A 17,929-nucleotide genomic window follows, 5' to 3' on the forward strand; every position below is an offset into this window, starting at 1 on the left:
GGCCTGCAGACGACAGCCCTGCGCGTTAGAGCTCTGCAAACACCTCCAGCCCTGACAGCACAGGAAGAGCTCTGGAAACTCTCATCACAAAGACAAGCCCCGCTCTCCCCGTCCAGCCCCACACTTGCGAGGAGAAGCGTCCCTTGCAGAGACAGTGAGCAGACTGCGCCTCGGGCGCCGGCTGCAGCACACGTGCTCACTGGTTTTCCCCTTCCCACCTGGGAGGAGACTGGCAGCACGTGCTCCGCTCCGCCATGTGCCATCTCCTCTGGCAGAGAGCACACCAAAGGGGAAGAGGGAAGACCCCTCCCTCGGGCAGCAGCTGAACCGGGAGGTGGCATGTGCTGCTGGCGAGGGGCAGCCAGGCTGGGCTCCGGGACCCCCGCGCGTGTCAGTCAAAGCCACTGACACAACTCCGGGGGCTCCTCCCTCCCCTGGCTGCACGCGTGACCTTGCCCTCCCTACAGAAACAGGGGATGCCGGCTGCGACACCCAGGAGGGACGAAGCATCCCGTTGGCCAGCCTGCGCCGATGGCCGATTCAGCCGCGAGCGAGGTCTCCTCCCTGGAGCCCTGTCCTGATCCACCCAGCGCTTCAGGAAGGTACCAGAGCAGAGTCACCAAAAAAGTTGTGGAGCATTTCAGACTCTGTCCCCTATGGCTTTCAAAGGGGGAAATCAAAGGGAAGTGCCGCGCTTTGTTCCGTGGGGGAGCGGCACGAAAGGTGAGCAGCGGCGAGCCCGGCAGAACCAGTCACTTCAATCGTCTGCCAGCTCACCTTTGAAGTGGTTTTAAAAATCAGGGAGGAGGGGCAGAGACCCGAGTTCAGTGCTTTTACTGCAACTTCACAGAATTTGAGGACGTGGGGGGTAAGAGGCCGCCATTCCCCCACCAGAAAAATAGTGTATCTGTTCAGAGAGAACAGAATACAGCTAATAAAAAAGGCCACGATGCTCAACAAGTACATCTGTTGTGTTGTCACATCCCGAGGAGGCTACGAACAGCTACGATGGCAGCAGCATCTATGATACAGTCAGAGGCACAGCAGGCGCCCGCAGGATGGGCCGGGCGCCCCGACGCAGCCCCCGCTCCGGTGCCAACAGAGCGGCCCCCCCTCACCAGCCACAGCCTCCTCTCTGCCTCGTGTTCCCTCTCCCCCTGCCCACCCAGACTTTCTCCACTGCCTCCCTTTAACAGAAAGGACTGTTTTTAACCCTGGCCCACACAGTCCTGGGGGCTCTTTCTACATTACAGTGGCAGCATCAGCCACTTGCTGCAGTGCAGGGAGCTGAAGCAATGCCAACGCAGCAGGAGCGGCACTGTGCGAGGACAGGCCAGGCACCTGCCGTACACCCCGTACTGGGAAGATGGGGAAAAGTACCAATTACTTATTTGGAATGGAAATTAATCTCTGCTCTTCCACAGGAAAACCAATAAATTCTTTACAAAATTATATAAAAACCACAGTTGATTGGCATGACCAGCATCCACAAGCCCAGAGTCCCCACCAAGTGCACTGAGCTTCCTCCCATACAAACACCATCGGCTGGGCCAAGCCATGACAGGAGACGATGCCCTCGTATGGCCACGGACAAGCAGACGTCACTCTGCACAAATTCAAAGCTTTCAGGGGCTGCAGAATACAAGAACGATGCGAGCCAGATTGGAATAACAACTCTGAGTCAGAAGCAAGTTACAGAGCTCCCCTACCTCTGGGGGAGAGAGTGAGCTTGGATCCACCATCTTTCAGAAATGGGAGCAAATCTAGTTCCTCTGTCTTGCCGAGACACCTCACACAGCACGTGCACATGAAGCCACAAGCCCGGCCGTAGACATCTACCTACGTGTTACACACATGCACAGAAATGCACGTACAAAAGTCAGACACCCCGAGACGTGACTGAGCACCTTCCCAGTCACGTCTCGAATCTGAAATATCTTTTCTCTGGATTTGCAAACGAGCCTTCGTCTAAAACGCCAGGAGATGGGAATCAGCGAGAGAAGAGGACTGCGCTCACTCCCTGACCCCAACGCGTGTCCTGACGAAGCTTCGCTGTCCTTGCTGTGGTTACGGGATGTGCGGGAGTAGGCGAGTCTGGTTTTCAGTAAAATTACCCCATTGGTCGGCTTCCGTGCAGGTAACACTCACCTGAAAAGAGCTGGCTGTGAAGGATCCAGATGTCCTGAGCTAAGACACCTCTAGCTCGTCTCCTCTCTACATCTTCAGCTCCATTCATGACGCAGGCGGAGACGCTGGCTACTTCGGCCTTCTGCACGTGTCAGCAGGTTCACTGCCAACTTCTGCTTCACCTGCCAAAGCTAGAGGGGGCCCAAAAAATGAGATGCCTTTAGGATACCAGCGTGAGCTTCTGGTTAAACTGCAGGGCATAAGGAATCAGCAGTCTTAGATTTGACTTGCCACAAATCGTCTCTACCAGCCTGGTGAAGATCCCTCTCCCCTGGGGAAGCAGGGGCAGCAAGAAAGAGCCCGGGTCTTACGATGCTTCCACCCAGGACACACCAAATACAGAGCGGTGGGACTGGGCTTCAGCAGCTGAATGGCCAAAGGCAAAATTAAGGACTTCTTGCCTTTTCCTAGACTTAAGGGAAAGGTCCATGGTTGCAAACGTATATATTTAAAACATTCTTGGGCTTCAAGCTGGAAACGAACACTTCTGCTTCCAGTTTTGCCAGCTTCATTGCACGGACCAGGCAGAGCCCAGGGCTCATTTCCCTGCTTTACCTGTTTGTGTTATAGCAGCACCTCAAATTTCTACCAGTAAGAAGTAAACATTAGCACATGGGGGAATGCTTTCCATCCCTGCAGCAGAGGCAGGAAACACTCGCAAGGCCTTTTCAAATCTTTGTTTGGGGAAGGTCTCAGTACAACTGTTCAGAGCCGCGCTGGGTGGAGCGCTGTATCACATTATGCTCTGTCCTACCCCTCCCCTTCCTGTGAGTTACTTGCCAGTGCCACGGACCAGTACAGCCTCCTCTGAGAGCACAGAAACCTGGGGAAAGATGGGAGAAAGGAATCTCTAATCAGCTGCAGCCAGCCACTGCTGGCAGCCCTGGAAGGTCTGCAGCTGTTTCTCATCTCCTTTACAGGAGGACAGCCCCTACCTGCCGCTGGGGGGCACCGGCTCTGAACCAGCTACAGGTGAATTCCATCGCTGCTCCCACAGCCTCCTGAGGCTGAGCCACCGGGTCCCCTTATCCTCCTCCCGGCGGCTCTTCCCAGGGCAACTCCTGGGAAGCGGCAGCAACAACGGTGTCCTTCCCATGGACAAGCCCATCCCCAAATATTCTTCTGTCTTTAGTCACATTGGTACCTCACGCGCTGCCCCGCTCGCTCTTCCAAAGCCACGCCTGGCGGAAGAGCAAGCCGGGCAAGACACTTCATCCGCAGGCACGGTCTAGCTATCACAGGATGTCTTTTACCCCCCCAAATACTCACGTTTTTCTAAGCTTATTAACATAACTGTATGCACTCTAGCACTCTTGTGCGAGTTGACTGTTCAAGTACTAAAGGTTATGCGGGTAGGTGAGGAGTCAGCTGAGGGTGCACATAGATAATCACAGGCTTAATGAGTTACTGCGCCTCAGCTGATGCGTACAACGCTGCGGGAGAGCTTCGCTCCAGAGAGAAAGGGGAAAGCGATGCTGTGATGCGACAGCGATACGTGGTAAATGATTAAACTAGAGGAGCTGGATTCTTTGCAACACATCCCGAGTCAAATACCAGGCTCTGGTTTCAGGAAGGGAAAAGGGTTTCGACTGGGGCGTGCTCAGACTTTTTTGAGGAAAGCAGCCAACTGAGCAGCCCTGCTCACACCCGAGGAATCTGATGGGGAGCGCATCAGTCATCTGCGCTAACGACCGAGCTTTGCCACACGAGGGTGGAAGGAGCCATGCGACTGTAGTCTTCTGCATCTCGCAAAAGCAAACCATACCGGCCTGATACCTGTGGGACGCCTAACAAGAAGTAAGCAAACCTTAATGCAGTACCAGCCTATCATGTGCGCCTTTAACGGAGAGGCAAAACCAAGCATGCCAGATCCTCCTCTGTCCTTGGGAGGTCACCTTTTCAAGAAAAGCTTGGTTTGGCATTTGACTTATTTTTCAACAGCCCAGCTCAAAAGATGCAAATAACGGAAGGTGTGAGAACAGCGGCAGCAAATGGTGCAGGAATGTTTGGCCCAAAGCACTGCAGAGCAAGCCTGCAGCGGGGAGAAGCACCTTACCCTTTTCTCCCATCACGCAGAAAAAACCCAAACAACTCAAAGCCAAACCTTTGCTGCCAGGTCGCAGAATTCACATTTAAGCCGAGGCTCTCCCAACATCGTGACACTAACGTTATGGCGCAATCTTTTCCAGCAATTGCCAAAACCGACCTCCTTCTGTCCGTCTCTCTGCTACAGACTGGCAGCCAGTCCCTGACGTACTCCTCTGTGATGAGCATAACCCGCGTCCTCCTACAAAATGGTCAACATATGTAGAGAGTCTGGAATGTAATTGCCTGCTGGTACTGAGCCAAGGCTTGGATTTTGATTTGTAGCTACTCCGTTTGCACCCGTGCCACCTACCTCCCCTGCCCCCCCGAGCAGAGGAGCGATGGTGAGCGGGTGAGCAGGATGAGGGTGTATCACAACCACCCTTTAACAGCACAAACCACATCGCTTCCTTTGTAATCCCTGGGACAGACGAGGCGGGGGCCGCATGCGAAAGATGTGGTCGAAGAAACAAAACCAGTTCAGGAAGGGGCAGAATTTAGATTGTGTCTTCAAGCTGCACAAAAAGTTTCTGAGAGACACGCTGTGGAAGCATGCCCAGCATCTGTTTCACCTGGCTCCTTCCCCCTGCCTGTGCCCCGCCCCCCCCCCCGCCCCCCCCCCCCAGTGTTTTGCCCGGGCTGATCTCGAGCAGTTTCCAGCTTCAAAACACACTACTTCCAGGCAAGTGGGGTGAGGGAACTCCCCCGTACCTGCAAATGCATCTCCAGCGCTCTCCGCACCCCTCATAGACCCATCCTCCTGTCAGAGACATTCGGCTTCTCAGACCAGGAAAGTCCACTGCACAGCATAGGTAACGCTGCGATTTTATCAGAAACAGGAAAAAAAAAAGTTAGCCTAATGAACAGAGTAATGGCTCATTTATCAAGGCTCTAGCAAAGTAAATGGGCAGAAAATGGAGCCTATGTGGTGCCACCTCTCTTATTCTCAATCAGCTGGCTTACTCCACCAGTATGGACCATTTACTCACTGGAAGGGCCTTTAATAGTTATTTAGAAGTGTGAAACAGTGACTGGCCTTTCACTCACCTCTGTGATATCCTTTTTAAACAAAATATGAAATCAAGTCTCTCGGCGCACAGAGCACTTCAAACTCATGGGATTCTTTGTGCCACCCTCATAGATCCCGCTGCGCTCAGCACCTGGACATCACTTTGCCATACAAAGAAAATGTACTTGAGCTTTCAAAACAAGTCATTTTGGGAAAGCCTGCACTTAAAAAATGGTCTCGAGGATTGGGACATGGCAGAGGAGCTCAAACTCACCCTGACTACTGAAGACTCTCTGCAAGGTAAGGGCCTCTGGGGGATTGACTGACTTGGCTTCCTTTTAAAAAGATCCCCGACTCTGAAACTCAGGTGGAAATTGTAAAATCTGGTAAATAGTAAGCTCCAGTCTAGAAGTTAACCAAAAGCCCATTTTTTTTTTTTTACGTTTACATGCGATCAGATCAAATTAGAAGTGTCTGCAATTACGTGTAAGTAAGTAAGCAGCCCACAGAAACCCCAGACGTGAGCTGACCAGGGTGTCTCTGTCCCTGTGTGTCTGCCAGCCGCTGACGAGACCCCGCGCCATCGCAGGTGGCAGCGGCATGCTGACTCCCTGCGCATGGGCGCTTGCGGCTGGGCGCTGCCGGGTGCCAGGGGTCAGTTTGGGACCTGGTACCACCTGCAGAGGCGAGCGGTGTTTCAGGGAACGCCCTGGGGAAGGGGCTTGTCTTCCACCAGCCAGAACATCTGGGTCCAGACTGGAATTTTTCTCAGCTTATTTAGAAAAAGCTGACGCCCGTCTCTCAGGGACAAGGATATAACTACATGGCTGTGCCTGCAGACACACTTCCCTCCCAATGCAACCTTTTAGGTAGATAAACTCGGGAAAGGAGGACCGAAGGGAGTAATTTTCACTCTTCTGGCTTTATAGGGGAAAGAGAAAGCAAATTTTCAGAGCTGAGCACCGTTGTTCGGGCTGGCCGCAGTGGTGCAAGAACACGTGGGCACGCACGCTGTACACAAAACAGGAAATAAAACACTATTTAGAGGGATGAGGAGGGAACTGGGGACCTTTGCCTTGGGATCTGCATTGCATTAGAGCTGCCCCAGGCTGCCTCTGGGCAGCAGGGTCTAGGAACGGTCCTCAGATAGGACTGGCAGGGTGACGTTTCTCCTTCTCCTTAGGACCCAGCGCTCCGTCCCGACTCTGGATGTGGGTAGACCCCAGCCTGGCCTGCCCCATCCTCGGGAGCCCTGGTGCAGCCCCGGCCGGATTCAACAGCCGTGCAGCCTCGGTGGCTGGTGCCACAGAAACCTCGTCCTTGAACACATCCTGGGACCACCCCGACCCGCACTGTTCCGAGGAGGATGTGCTGTCTCCCTCCAGCGAGGCTGGAAAGGTACAGAAAAGGGAACTGCTCGGGCAGCCCCAGGCATCATATGTGCTCAACCGTCCCACAGGAACGCACGAGCTGGCTCAGCAGCTCCACGAGCAGCTGCCTCCCGTGTCGGGAGGGGTCAGTCAGTGCACAGCGCCTGTCTGACGAACGGGCTGAGAGTACAAACTGTGGGCACGGAGGCTGAAATTCCAAGTACATAAGCTTTCTATACACACTGTGCCAGACCCATCCTCCCCTCGAACAACGCAGCTCACCCCTGTCCCTCATTTCAGCCAGGGCTAATACATCCACGTCCCTTTTCTCCTTCCTCTCCCCAGCTTACGAAGAATGAAGATGCTTCACATGTGGACATCCCAGTTCCTCAGGAAATGCTGGAAACCCATGAACTCAAGGCGATGCCAAAGCCTTGGAAATCTGTAGTCCTCAGACCTCAGAGGGTGAAGCTCAAGCGCCCCAGGCAGATGAGCATCGGAATCAAGGGAGGCTGGCTCCGTCCCCCGCTTAACTACTGCGTCCTCATCACCCTCGCCCTGCGCAACAGCGCGAGCGGCAGCCTGACTGCGCAGCAGATCTACCAGTTCACACGGTACCCACTCTTCTCCCAGCTCCCAGTGCAGAATGGGGAAGAGGGACAAGGAGGGCTACAGGAGTCTCTGATCTTCCACTGGGGAGCAGGGGTGTGGCAGCCAGGACTTGCGTTCGGGTCTTAAGCCAGGCCGCTGAGAAAACTGCTTCCACTCCTTGCCAACACCCAAACCCCTGAGTCTTGAGAGCTGGCATTTTAGTTCTGTCTTACTCCCCTTAGAAAAACGCAGCACTCAACTGTGCTGGCCATCCTTACGTCACAGGGGTCAGGGAGGACCCTCTCCTCCTTCCCTCGCCTGGATACACTGTGTTCTGTTATCTACCACAGCCTCCGAGTGCTTCAGCTCAGGACAAATCTTTTCTCTCCACAGGCAGCACTTCCCATTTTTTCAAGTGGCCTCAAAGGGCTGGAAAAACACGATCCGACACAACCTGTGCTTCAGCAGCTGCTTTGAGAAAACCGCTGGCTTGGTGTGTGGCGAGGGAAAGCGCAAGTCCTGCCTGTGGGAACTGACTCCAGAAGGACGCAGAAAGTTTCAGGAGGAAGTAGAGGCCCTGCCGAAAGAGGCTCTCGACATGGTGCGCCAAAGCATGAGCAAACCGAGTACGTTTCAGAGGGCAGGAGCCCTGCAAAACACAGAGCGAGTCAGACTTTACCAGATTCCTGTAGCAGGGGGACGCAGGCCAGGCCAGTCTGCGGTCACCAGCACTGCAGGACACCGGGGCCAGATGACCCCAGACACGTAGAGATCCCTGCAGAGGCACCCCCACAAGCAGGGCTTGGGCGCCAGACCGGCCAAGAGCCCTTCTTTAATGAACCTGACCTGGCGAGATACAGCAGCCAGGCCACGTTAAGACACTCTTCGTCTCAGTATCGCATTGCTGGGCGATACGATACCTACCGCATTCATACGGATAAGGACTGCGGCTGCAGCACCAGTGCCTGAGCAGCCATTATGGTCCAAGTAACCACCACAGATTCCTCTCTCTCTCTCTTTTGCAGATCTCATGAGATCTCTGTTTGGCCTTCGATTCCCTCTGGCTCCCTGCTGCTGAAACACGTACCATGTGTCTTCAAACGAAGCTTGTTTCCTCAGGTGCCACCGCAGGTCTCTTCCCAAGAGCTGCATGTGGAAATTACAAGCGTCACGACATAAGGGCTCAAGTTTAGAAGCGGGGGAGGAGAAAGACGACCAATTTAATTTCCTTCAGTACGGCAAGTCTTTGCTCCAGCTGCACACATCTCAAGTTGCAGAGGGATTTTGACATATGGCACCTGCTACGACTTTAACATGGTCCCCCACGCAAGCCGTTGTGTCTTGCAGCGTTCTTGCGGTGCAGAGGATTAAGCTGCAGGAGAAGGTTAATCTGTTCCCTAACACAGGGTCTTGGCCCACAGGTCAGAGGCTGAGCAGAGAACGCGTTAGCTGGCTGAGTGAGGGAAGCCCCTAACCATACAGATGTTATTCCAAGCTGTTGCACTTGCCTGGGCAGCTGTAAAACCAGCGCGCAAGGATGCACATAACTGCTGGGCACCCTGCTTGGAATTTCTGCAACGCTCACTTGGCAGAAATCAGCGAGCGCTGCAGAGTGCGAGGAGGGAGAAAGTGATCTTGGAGACACAAGGATGTGACAAAGGAAGAAGAAACCCCATCACAGCTTACTCTTGTGTCGTTGACTCGCTTCTGCAGCTAGAGGCAGGAAAATCACGTCCCTGGGCCAGAATTCAGGCGGGTAGCAGGGGTCTAGTGTTCGACAAGAGTAGGTTTTTCATATCTTCTTCCTGGGCGCTGCGGCAGCTGCCTGAGCGGAAGCATGATCGGTCCAGTGACATCCGTGATCAGCCCCGTGTGCAGGAGCCAGGGTGCCCTGTGACGGGGGACAAGCAGCACAGTCATGATGCAAGTTGTGGAGCTCAGTGCTGGGCTGTATCCTAGGGCTGACCCACGGGGAGAGAACCAGGGGACAGCCCCCGACCCCGCGCCACAGGCCAGGCCGGGCGCCCGGGAGATCAGCTCCTGTCACCCCTGCACTCACAGGGCGTAGAACAGACGCGCTGAACGGGATTTGGTCAAGCCTAAAGGCTCCCGCTGGGGCGGCTCCTCTGACTAGTGCCCGAACCACCGCGCAGGGTGAGTCTGCTCGGCTGGGCACCAACGTCACCCGAGCCTCTGCAGAGGTCAGAGGCGGACGGACGGCTGTCAGTCCACACAGGACAGCGCAGGGGGTCTGTCTGCGTGTCCGTCTGTCTGGGCAGAAGCTGATTTAAGGTGAACGGTCTTTGAAGGCCTGGCTGCGCTGGATGGCAGCACTGAGGTAACCTTCACGCTGCGGATCAGACGCCCTCCTCCAACCCTGCCAGACTGGAGCATGAGCACCCTCTGCTCTTACTGAATGTAAAAAAAACCAAACCCAACCTCTTAAGATTTTAGTAGAGCTGCGGTCAGGCGGTCAGGCAGGAAAACAAGGGCGCCAGACCAGCGCTACCAGCCAGACTGTGTCAAAAGGCAGGTAGGCGGAAGGCCAGCGCGCTTCTAGGACTTACGACGCGGCTCCAGAGCCTGTTCGTCACGATAAAAGTCAGACACCAAATAAAGTTTGGGGCAGGCCGGGGGAGAACAGCGTCTGCCAGCCGCGTGTCCCCGCCTGGCACCCGGCGGCGGGGGCACCGCGTGAAATGGCGGCTCGCTGTGAGGGAAAGGCTCGCTCCTTTTCACAGGGGAACGCCCCGCGGCCGCCGCCGCCGGCCCCGGCCCCGCCCGCCGCGGCCCCCCCCCGGCGGCTCCGCCGCGGCCCCCCCCCGGCGCCCTGAGGCGGCCAGAGGCGCGGCGCGGCCCTGCCCGCGCTTCCCGCGCCTGCGCGGCGCCGCCGCCGCCGCCATGTCGGCGCAGTACTGCGGGCTGTGCCGCCGCACCGCCTTCTCGGGCCGCCGGCACCGCTACAGCGCGGCGCACCGGCGGCGGCTGCGGGAGGCGCTGGACCGGCTGCAGGAGGAGGTGGCGGCGGCGCGGGCGGCGGCGGCGGCCGCCGAGGAGGAGGGCGGGAGCGGCGCGGCCGTGCGGCCCTACGACCCGGCCGAGCACGACCGGCGCGTCTGGTGCCTGTGCTGCGGCCGCGGCGTGCGGCGGGACGGGCGGCGCGGCGGGATGGCGCTGCCGCGGGCCGCGCTCCTGCAGCACCTGGCCGGGTAAGGCGGGCGCCGGGGCGGCGGGGCGGCGGCGCGGGGCGGCGGCGCTGACCGGGGCCCCGCAGGCCGCAGCACCGGCGGGAGACGGCGCGGTTCTGGCGGGAGCAGCGGGCGGAGGCGGCGCTGCGGGAGCGGTTCCTGGTGCCGGCCGAGGAGTACGAGCGCTTCGCGCGGGCGCTGGAGCGGGCGCTGGACGCGCACCGGCGGCGGGAGGACGAGCGCATCCGGCAGGTACCACCGCACCGGCCCCGGCCCCACCCCCGGCCCCGCGCCGCACCCGCCTCACCCGCCCGCTCCCCCCGCAGATGGCGGCCGGCATCCGCGAAGCCGAGCGCAGGCAGCGGGAGACGGTGTGGGCCGCGCTGCAGGTCGGTGAGCCGTATCCTGCCCTGGCTGCGGGGACCGGGGATGGGGCCACCGGCCCCACCGCTGGGGGGGTGGGGGGGCTCTGCGCAGCGCCAGAACAGCGTTCCATTTCCCTGAATCGCACCCAGCTTCAAACAGAGCCAGAGCCGGGCCCAGGACCGTCCGGCCAGAGCTTGCCCGTGGGACGCCAAAGGTGAGAACCATTTCCTTCCACTGCCGCTAACCCCGACCCCACGCAAAACCCGGCCTCGCTCGTGCCACGCGAGTCAACGCTGTCCTCAGCGGGAGCGCACGGTCACTCGATCCTCAGCCAGCGCTTACTGAGACTGTAGGTGAGCGCTAACCGCCACGAAGAGCGAGCGCAGCCATCACACACACGCATCCACCGTTACCGTGCCTGAGAACTCTCCTCCTCATCCCTCGTCCTGCAAAGCTCTCCAAACACAAACACAACCGCTGCTCCAGGAGGCGCCGGGCAGGCACTGCCAGCCCAGCTTTAACCACGGCTCACCTCTCCGACTGCCCCTTGGCGTCTCTCTTCCAGGGACTCCCCTCACGATGCAGAGCAGCCCGGCCCCAGCGGGATGCAGGCAGGGCCTGACGTAAACTGGATGGAATCAGGCCAGGCTTTGACCTTCATTGGCCACCAGGTAGGGGCGACTTGCTCGTGAGTGTGACTTAAATTACCCGCAAGTTGCACAGAGCACGTGTTACAAAGCAAAACAAGGGGTTGCAGTCTCCATCGCTGAAAAAGGCAGCTTTTCAAGCAAGAAAGCAGCTGCGAGTTTCAGGCATCCAGGGTTAACTTAGAGTTGCATTGAGCAAACGTTCTTTAACATGCCCTGAGTTGAGAAGGGCCTCCCTCTCTCTTTTTGTAACAGAACTGGAGCTGGGAAGGGAACGCACACACCACCAGCCTGTTCAGAGATACTCTTAAAAGCATCGCTTCCTTATTAGTGTTTTATGCTTCTGTTAACAGGAAACAGAAGGGAAAGGAAACGTTCACACAGGTAATCACACCTGCTGCGCGACTCTTGGTTGCTGCCCTACTGAAAGCTCTTGGCTTGCAACGTAACAGGGATAACTGGAAGCAATTCTAAAGCAGTTAACAGCATAACCAGGAGGTGCTCACTCTTGTGCTAGTATTTGCCTAGAGAAGAAGAAAACACTCCTGTTACGACGAACAGTTGGTGCTGCTGCTGTGTGGAGTGCATGGTTTGGGGTGTGATCTGCCATGGCCTTAACCGGGGCAAGCCAGCTGCTTTTTCTTACAAAGCCCAAAGTTTACTTTTCCTTCACCATGTACTTGGTAGGGCGAGCTGCAGGGGTGGGGGAAGAGGAGGTGCTTTTCCATTTCAAGTTTAGGGTAGCTTCAGTGGCTGAATACATCTACCCTGTGACTTCTAGGAGCAAAACCTCCGTGGCTAACAAAGGAAGAGGAAGAGGAAGGAAGTAAACCACAAATTGGACCTTCCTATGAGGAATTTCTCAAACAAAGTGAGCACCTTGTATACATTTCAGTTAAGCCTATGTTCACTTTACCACACTAAAGAATCAAAAGCGATTTGACTGAAAAACTTCTGCTGAACAAAGTATTTTTTTTTTTTTTTTAGAGGAGAAGCAGAAGCTGAAGAAGCTCCCGGCAGAGCGTGTGGGTGCCAACTTTGATCATACCTCTCAGACCGGCGACAGCTGGCTGCCTTCCTTCGGGCGGGTCTGGAATCACGGCAGGAGGTGGCAGTCCAGGTGAGCTCCCGGCAGCAGGGACCCAGGCTGAGCGCAGGGTTTGCAGCGTCCTCACAGGCAGGAGAGTGGGCTTGGTGGCAGCGGCCAGCGCAGGGAGGCATCTGGCCGCACGGGAGGGTTGTGCCACGCAGCGCTTGGCCCGGGCAGAGCGTCGCTCACCTGCAGCAGCGCACGCGTGACTGGTCGGGGGGAGCACGGTCACAACTGTAGGGGCCACACACGCCAAGGTGTCTGTCTGGTTAAGCCTGGCTCACCTTTCAGACCCATGTGCTGTCCTGCTGGCACCTTTTCACGTGCTAGAAACGTGTGTCAGCTAGCTGGAGAGACTCTCACGGAGATAACAGAAAAGATAACTGCATGAGCCTCCGATCTAAACCACTCTGCACAGCGCTGTCTTCCTGGTGGATGAGGCAGCGTTCGTTACCTCTTTCTAAAGGCTGTTGCATTCTGAATTCTATGCTCTCTTTCAGGCATCAGTTTAGAACTGAATCGGGGGAAAACAAGAAAAAAAGGTGATCAGGAGAGGAGCACCGAAGGAACCAAGCTCTGGCTGTTGTGGAGGGGCAGACGGACCACGGGTAGCTGCAGCTTTGTCGCTGCAGCTGCCGCCAAGTTCCATGCTTTTATTTAATATATAGGCCTGAATGAGCTCAGCCCCTGGAAGGCAGCATAACCACGCCATAACACTGCATTGAGCAGCTCTGAAAGCTCCCTGGCTGCTTTGTCAGGGACACGCAGTGTGTATTTGGGCACCCATTTCTGAAGTCCAAAGCTACACAAAGGCAGATCCTGCCAGCAGGGAAGGTCTCCTGCCCAAGCCATACCTTCAGAATCAGAGAGCCCAGCTTATATAGCGCATGCTGCCAGTGTCCTGCACTGATGTGTAGCATGACATCCTGTTAGAGATGCTTTTGACACTTTTTTTTTTTAATTTACCTGTTAGTAGATGAGCTGAAACTCCTTTCAGACAGATTTTCGCTCGGGGGGCAACTGATGCCATGCACCCCCTGTTTTCATTCTAATTTACATTCACTTGTTCTGCCTCACCTAAAGGTCAGTAGAAGAAAGGAGGCCTTAAAGACCTTTGCTGTGGGCAGCTCTTACTTTCAATTTCAATAAAATATTTACAGCCTTATTTAGAGCTGCTTATCTGTGTTCCCCCACTACACACCGACCTGTTAAGACACTGTGGCCTCATATGCAGAGATCTGTGTAGAGGGAGTTTAAATACGTAATGAAGATACCCCACTGGCACCTTTCCTACCTGTGATGCAAGAAATGGGCCTCAATCCTCCTCCTACTAGAACTGAATCTGGTTTAACATCACTGGTGCTGTAGGTGATGCAAAAGCTCCTTCCCTTTTCACAATATAAAAGCATGTTCCTGCTACACTGGTAACACCGTATAAATGCAAAAACAGCTGGTGGAGGAAGACAGCTGTGACCTGTACCAAAATTCACTGGCAATAACAAAACATACACATTCTTGAAAAAGCAAGAGACATTATTTCAGTAATTTTATTGTGTGCATCTACATATGACACATTGTTGATGAGCATCCCTGGGGAACCTGCAAAGCAAGAAGTCCCACATCAGACAACCAGGTCAAGGCAAGCACAAAGCAGAGTCTGAAACCTCTGTTCCAGCAAGAACCCTCTGTCACCGCACCCTGTGGCAGCAGGGAGGACACGGGCCCACGTGCCCCGCAGCCCACGGAGACGGGAGAGCACACGTGGCTTCTCCCGATGGGCAACAGGGACAAATGTGCAAACTGCTCTTTAATTCTGGAGAACTGATGTTTCCAGTAACGCCACCGGGAAGTGGCTTGGGCTGCGAGCGACATTCTCCGGATGTCTGGAGAATCAGCCCACCCACAGCAGCCCGGGAGCTGTCTGCGCCGCGGCGCGCAGCCCCGCATTCGCGCTGGCAACGCGCAGCCCCGCTCCCTGACAGAGCCCAGCACCTCACCTCCCTACGCGTCCTCCCCTGCGGCGGGCGCATCTCCGCCTTTCGTGTTTCTGGTGTAGATCACCTGTGCTCGGTGCTTGGACACCAGTTTGATCAAACCTATAAAAAGGAAATTATTGGAGTGGGCCTGTACTGCAAGACGCCGAGCACGCTGTGCTTCCTTCGGAAGCGCAGACCGGTCACTGCGCGACAGGACACCCCAGGACCCCCAGTACTACACACACTTATACAAGGCTTTGGTTCAGGTGTGGCAGTGGTGACGTCACAACCCATTCTTGCAGCATTTTCTCAGTATAGCAACACTACTGAGTGCAGCGGAGCCGCTGCTCCTGACTTTAGAGCACTTTTGAAATGCAACCTAAGGCAGCGGCTTGTCAAAAAAAACACCAATTTGTGTACTTCAGATGCAGCACGAAATCCTCTAGTTGAACGAGGAGAAGGAAAGATCAAATTCAAGCAGCCTTCTGTTTTCCCGCAGTTTTGAGCGCTTACCTTTGCTGAGCAGCTCCTGGAGGGCAGCTCTAGCCAGGGAGCCTCGAATCTTCAGTCTCTCCGAGACAACTGCAGGTGTGATGAGCTTGTAGTTGGGCACTTCTTTGCACAGTTTGTCGTAAGTGGCTTTGTCAAACAGGACAAGGTTGTTCAACTTGTCTCTCACTTTCCCCTTGGACCACTTCTACTCGAGAAGAGAGGGGAAAAAAAAGAAAACCCCTAAGCCATCTTCTAAGCAGTAACAAAAGGTCAACCTTTAGGATGTCCCAAGAACTGCACCATCAAACGTCTCCATATTGCATCCCAATTAAAGGGCTACCGAGACGCACAAAACCGTCCCTGTAAGCGCACGTGTTGCACATAATACCGACGGTACCTCCAAACAAAAGGACTAAGACGATTTGTTACTCAGATTTTAACACCATCACATGCAACTTGCTGCCAGATGAAGGCGCAGCTCCTCAGCGATATGATGGCTACCCCCTCCCCGCCCCATCGCAGGGCCAGCAGCACCCGGGCCCCCGCTGTTGAGGCCCCGTCTCGCCGCACACGCGGGAAGCCTGGGGGGGGGCCCAACAGTCTCCCTGGAGCCACGGGGCTCCTGCGCCCCTTTGCTCTGCTCGCCGGGTGACCCGGCTGGCCCCCCCGCCCCGGGCAGCGCTGCCAGCGAGGCCGCCTCAGCAGGCGCAGCACGGGCTCCGCCGGCTCCTACCTTCTTCTTGGCTTTGCCACCAGACTTATTGACTGGGTCCTTGTCCTTTTTGGCGGACTTGCCCGCGTCCTTCTTCTTCTTGTCGTCTTTGGGCGGCTGCGGAGGAGAAGGACGGGGTGGTCAGCGGCGGGACGCGGGGAGAGCTCCCCCAGGCCCCCCCCCAGACCCCCCCCCTTCGAGAGGCCGCTCCCGCCCCTCGGTGAGCCCCCCGGCCCCGCCGCCCGCCCCGCGCTCACCATGGTGCGGCGGCGGCTGCTGCTCCCCCAAGATGTCGGCCGAGAAAGGAAGCGCCAGCCGCGAGGCGTGCGGAAGCCCCGTGGCCCCGGACGGCTTCCGGGTCCCGGCGGGCGGCGCTTCCGGGTCCCGGCGGGCGGCGCCATGGCGATCTTCAGCGTCTACGTGGTGAACAAGGCGGGCGGCCTCATCTACCAGCTGGACCACTACGCGCCCCGCGCCGACACCGAGAAGACGTTCAGCTTCCCGCTCGACCTCGTCCTGCGCCCGCACGACGAGCGCGTCGTCGTCGCCTTCGGGCAGCGCGACGGCATCCGCGGTGCGGCGGCGGCGGGCGGGCCGGGCCGGGCCGGGCCGGGCCGGGCCGGGCCGGGGCCGCCGGCGCTGACCCCGCGCTGTCCCCGCAGTGGGCCACGCCGTGCTGGCCATCAACGGCGCCGAGGTCAACGGGCGCTTCACGGCGGACGGGAAGGACGTGCTGGAGTTCCTGGGCAACCCCGCCAACTACCCAGTGTCCATCCGCTTCGGCCGCCACCGCCTCTCCTCCAACGAGAAGCTGATGCTGGCCTCCATGTTCCACTCGTGAGGCGGGGCGGGGCGGGCCGCGGCGGGGGCGGGCGGGCGGGCGGGGGCGGCGGGCGCTGAGGGCCTCTCTCCGCAGGCTGTTCGCCATCGGGTCGCAGCTGTCCCCCGAGGTCGGGAGCTCCGGGATCGAGATGCTGGAGACCGACACCTTCAAGCTGCACTGCTTCCAGACCCTGACAGGTACGGCCCGGCCCCGGGCGCCCGGCCCCGCCCCGCCGCGGCCTCCCTGACGCCCCTGTCGTTGCGGCTCCAGGGATCAAATTCGTGGTTCTGGCTGACCCGAGGCAGGCAGGGATAGACTCCCTCCTCCGCAAGATCTACGAGATTTACTCGGACTTTGCTCTGAAGAATCCTTTCTACTCCCTGGAGATGCCGATCAGGTGAGGAAAAGGCCCCTTTTAATCAACCGCGACCACTCGTGGCTCTGCCTGTGCGGGAACAGACGCTGACGGCCCTTAAGTAGCAAAGCAAACCCAGAGGCTGAGGGAGGGGGGAAGACGCAGCATGCTGCTGCAGGGACGGGGCACTGACCTGTGCTTTTCCCAGCGCTGCTCTGCTGGGGAAGTGGAAGGTGCTCTTGGTACAGTCCCCGCTGTCCTAGCTAACACTCAAGCCCATACAAGATTTCACCTTAATTAACGGCCAAGCCAAAGCTTGACAGCAGCCAGGCTGCTGCCTCGTGACTTACAGAATCTCTCCTTGGAGGCTGCAGAGCCAGAGGATGTGGAGATCCTGTCTTCGCTAGCCTGTTCCATAGGTTAAATCATCCCCTTCTGCTCTTCCGACTGTTTCAGATGCGAGTTGTTTGATCAGAACTTGAAACTTGCTCTGGAGGTGGCAGAGAAAGCCGGACCCTTCGGACCTGGATCGTAGAGGCGGCCTCGCCGGCCCGCAGACTCCTTCCTCTGAAGAGCAGGGCCCTTCTCTTCCCCGCTGGCCCTTCCCGGAGCGCTCTCCTCTGCAGCAGAGACTGCGTACCTCCAACACATGCTTCATTATCTCCCCAGATACCTTTTTATCCCCTTTGTTATGAAATTTACCTTAAACAGACTGATTACTACTGTTTACATTTGGCCACAGAGGCTTATTCTGCTGTTGCAGCTCTGCTGCCCTTGAGTGAAGGCAGACAGCCGAGGTGCAGGTCCACGGCCTTGCCGCGGTCGATTGGTTTTTGTCTCGTAATTGTACATATGTATTTTTCCTGTATAGCTCTAACTTACAGTTTTGCAGAGGGTTTCTGCGTAGAAGTAATAAAGGTTCGTGGCAGAGGTGGAGGGCTGCTTGTTTTCTGCTGGCAGGGTCAATCTGCGCCAGCAGCACCTCAAGGAGAGGCGGGTTTGGGCAGTTCTGCTTGCACCAGACAACCAGAGCCCTCG

General features: G+C 56.9%; 6 protein-coding genes across 8 annotated transcripts in view; 3 read left to right on the forward strand and 3 right to left on the reverse strand.

The window, feature by feature from the left end:
• The window catches only part of BCL9L (BCL9 like), a 66,818-nt gene extending 64,512 nt beyond the window's left edge, over nucleotides 1-2,306 (reverse strand). Inside the window, exon 1 of the mRNA XM_074848681.1 lies at nucleotides 2,149-2,306. The gene's annotated coding sequence lies outside the window, so the exon portion shown is untranslated. The remainder of the gene's footprint in view (nucleotides 1-2,148) is intronic.
• On the reverse strand, nucleotides 1,916-9,428 carry LOC141933677 (uncharacterized). Its single transcript, XM_074848557.1, has 7 exons — nucleotides 8,167-9,428; nucleotides 4,984-5,090; nucleotides 4,292-4,474; nucleotides 2,968-3,010; nucleotides 2,357-2,458; nucleotides 2,149-2,269; nucleotides 1,916-1,968 (listed from the first exon to the last, which is right to left on the reverse strand). The coding sequence occupies exons 1-7, from the start codon at nucleotides 8,392-8,394 to the stop codon at nucleotides 1,916-1,918; spliced, it is 837 nt and encodes a 278-aa protein (XP_074704658.1). The 5' UTR covers nucleotides 8,395-9,428.
• Nucleotides 5,533-8,011, forward strand: FOXR1 (forkhead box R1). The gene is made up of 6 exons (XM_074849005.1): nucleotides 5,533-5,581; nucleotides 5,843-5,935; nucleotides 6,211-6,279; nucleotides 6,465-6,796; nucleotides 6,952-7,265; nucleotides 7,636-8,011. Exons 1-6 carry the CDS (start codon nucleotides 5,533-5,535, stop codon nucleotides 8,009-8,011), a joined length of 1,233 nt encoding a protein of 410 aa, XP_074705106.1.
• Nucleotides 9,429-10,130: 702 nt separating the features above from the next.
• On the forward strand, nucleotides 10,131-13,698 carry CENATAC (centrosomal AT-AC splicing factor). Of its 2 annotated transcripts, XM_074849043.1 has the most exons (9): nucleotides 10,131-10,451; nucleotides 10,517-10,682; nucleotides 10,757-10,819; nucleotides 10,946-11,010; nucleotides 11,362-11,467; nucleotides 11,797-11,827; nucleotides 12,225-12,314; nucleotides 12,431-12,563; nucleotides 13,034-13,698. In XM_074849043.1, exons 1-9 carry the CDS (start codon nucleotides 10,144-10,146, stop codon nucleotides 13,077-13,079), a joined length of 1,008 nt encoding a protein of 335 aa, XP_074705144.1. In that variant the 5' UTR covers nucleotides 10,131-10,143; the 3' UTR covers nucleotides 13,080-13,698. The 2 variants fall into 2 exon arrangements, 1 of the variants encoding a protein (XP_074705144.1); XR_012626246.1 differs by lacking the exon at nucleotides 13,034-13,698 and having other exon boundaries at nucleotides 11,699-11,827.
• Nucleotides 13,699-14,066: 368 nt separating this feature from the next.
• On the reverse strand, nucleotides 14,067-16,114 carry RPS25 (ribosomal protein S25). Its single transcript, XM_074849047.1, has 5 exons — nucleotides 15,971-16,114; nucleotides 15,735-15,830; nucleotides 15,023-15,206; nucleotides 14,531-14,629; nucleotides 14,067-14,132 (listed from the first exon to the last, which is right to left on the reverse strand). The coding sequence occupies exons 1-4, from the start codon at nucleotides 16,112-16,114 to the stop codon at nucleotides 14,535-14,537; spliced, it is 519 nt and encodes a 172-aa protein (XP_074705148.1). The 3' UTR covers nucleotides 14,067-14,132; nucleotides 14,531-14,534.
• Nucleotides 16,107-17,821, forward strand: TRAPPC4 (trafficking protein particle complex subunit 4). 2 transcript variants are annotated; one of them, XM_074849045.1, is made up of 5 exons: nucleotides 16,107-16,287; nucleotides 16,376-16,550; nucleotides 16,630-16,733; nucleotides 16,807-16,933; nucleotides 17,348-17,821. In XM_074849045.1, the coding sequence occupies exons 1-5, from the start codon at nucleotides 16,113-16,115 to the stop codon at nucleotides 17,424-17,426; spliced, it is 660 nt and encodes a 219-aa protein (XP_074705146.1). In that variant the 5' UTR covers nucleotides 16,107-16,112; the 3' UTR covers nucleotides 17,427-17,821. The 2 variants fall into 2 exon arrangements, with proteins under 2 accessions (XP_074705146.1, XP_074705147.1); XM_074849046.1 differs by having other exon boundaries at nucleotides 16,376-16,541.
• Nucleotides 17,822-17,929: the final 108 nt, after the last annotated feature.

Source organism: Strix aluco, chromosome 23, assembly GCF_031877795.1.
Source record: "Strix aluco isolate bStrAlu1 chromosome 23, bStrAlu1.hap1, whole genome shotgun sequence".
Taxonomy (NCBI): domain Eukaryota; kingdom Metazoa; phylum Chordata; class Aves; order Strigiformes; family Strigidae; genus Strix; species Strix aluco.

Excerpts from the sequence above, each read along its gene's own strand:
- FOXR1 (XM_074849005.1), top strand. The coding sequence starts at position 5,533 with ATGGCAGAGGAGCTCAAACTCACCCTGACTACTGAAGACTCTCTGCAA. Across the intron at positions 6,797-6,951 it reads TGCCTCCCGTGTCGGGAGGG|CCAGGGCTAATACATCCACG; the intron begins GTCAGTCAGTGC and ends CCCTCATTTCAG. Across the intron at positions 7,266-7,635 it reads CAGATCTACCAGTTCACACG|GCAGCACTTCCCATTTTTTC; the intron begins GTACCCACTCTT and ends TTCTCTCCACAG.
- RPS25 (XM_074849047.1), bottom strand. The coding sequence starts at position 16,114 with ATGGCGCCGCCCGCCGGGACCCGGAAGCGCCGCCCGCCGGGACCCGGA. Across the intron at positions 15,831-15,970 it reads GCAGCCGCCGCCGCACCATG|CCGCCCAAAGACGACAAGAA; the intron begins GTGAGCGCGGGG and ends TCTCCTCCGCAG. Across the intron at positions 15,207-15,734 it reads GTGGCAAAGCCAAGAAGAAG|AAGTGGTCCAAGGGGAAAGT; the intron begins GTAGGAGCCGGC and ends CTTCTCGAGTAG.
- TRAPPC4 (XM_074849045.1), top strand. The coding sequence starts at position 16,113 with ATGGCGATCTTCAGCGTCTACGTGGTGAACAAGGCGGGCGGCCTCATC. Across the intron at positions 16,551-16,629 it reads CTGGCCTCCATGTTCCACTC|GCTGTTCGCCATCGGGTCGC; the intron begins GTGAGGCGGGGC and ends CTCTCTCCGCAG. Across the intron at positions 16,734-16,806 it reads CTGCTTCCAGACCCTGACAG|GGATCAAATTCGTGGTTCTG; the intron begins GTACGGCCCGGC and ends TTGCGGCTCCAG.
- LOC141933677 (XM_074848557.1), bottom strand. The coding sequence starts at position 8,394 with ATGCAGCTCTTGGGAAGAGACCTGCGGTGGCACCTGAGGAAACAAGCT. Across the intron at positions 5,091-8,166 it reads TCCTTATCCGTATGAATGCG|CGTTACCTATGCTGTGCAGT; the intron begins GTAGGTATCGTA and ends ATAAAATCGCAG. Across the intron at positions 4,475-4,983 it reads CGCTGGAGATGCATTTGCAG|GAGGACGCGGGTTATGCTCA; the intron begins GTACGGGGGAGT and ends ACCATTTTGTAG.
- CENATAC (XM_074849043.1), top strand. The coding sequence starts at position 10,144 with ATGTCGGCGCAGTACTGCGGGCTGTGCCGCCGCACCGCCTTCTCGGGC. Across the intron at positions 10,452-10,516 it reads CTCCTGCAGCACCTGGCCGG|GCCGCAGCACCGGCGGGAGA; the intron begins GTAAGGCGGGCG and ends GGGGCCCCGCAG. Across the intron at positions 10,683-10,756 it reads AGGACGAGCGCATCCGGCAG|ATGGCGGCCGGCATCCGCGA; the intron begins GTACCACCGCAC and ends CTCCCCCCGCAG.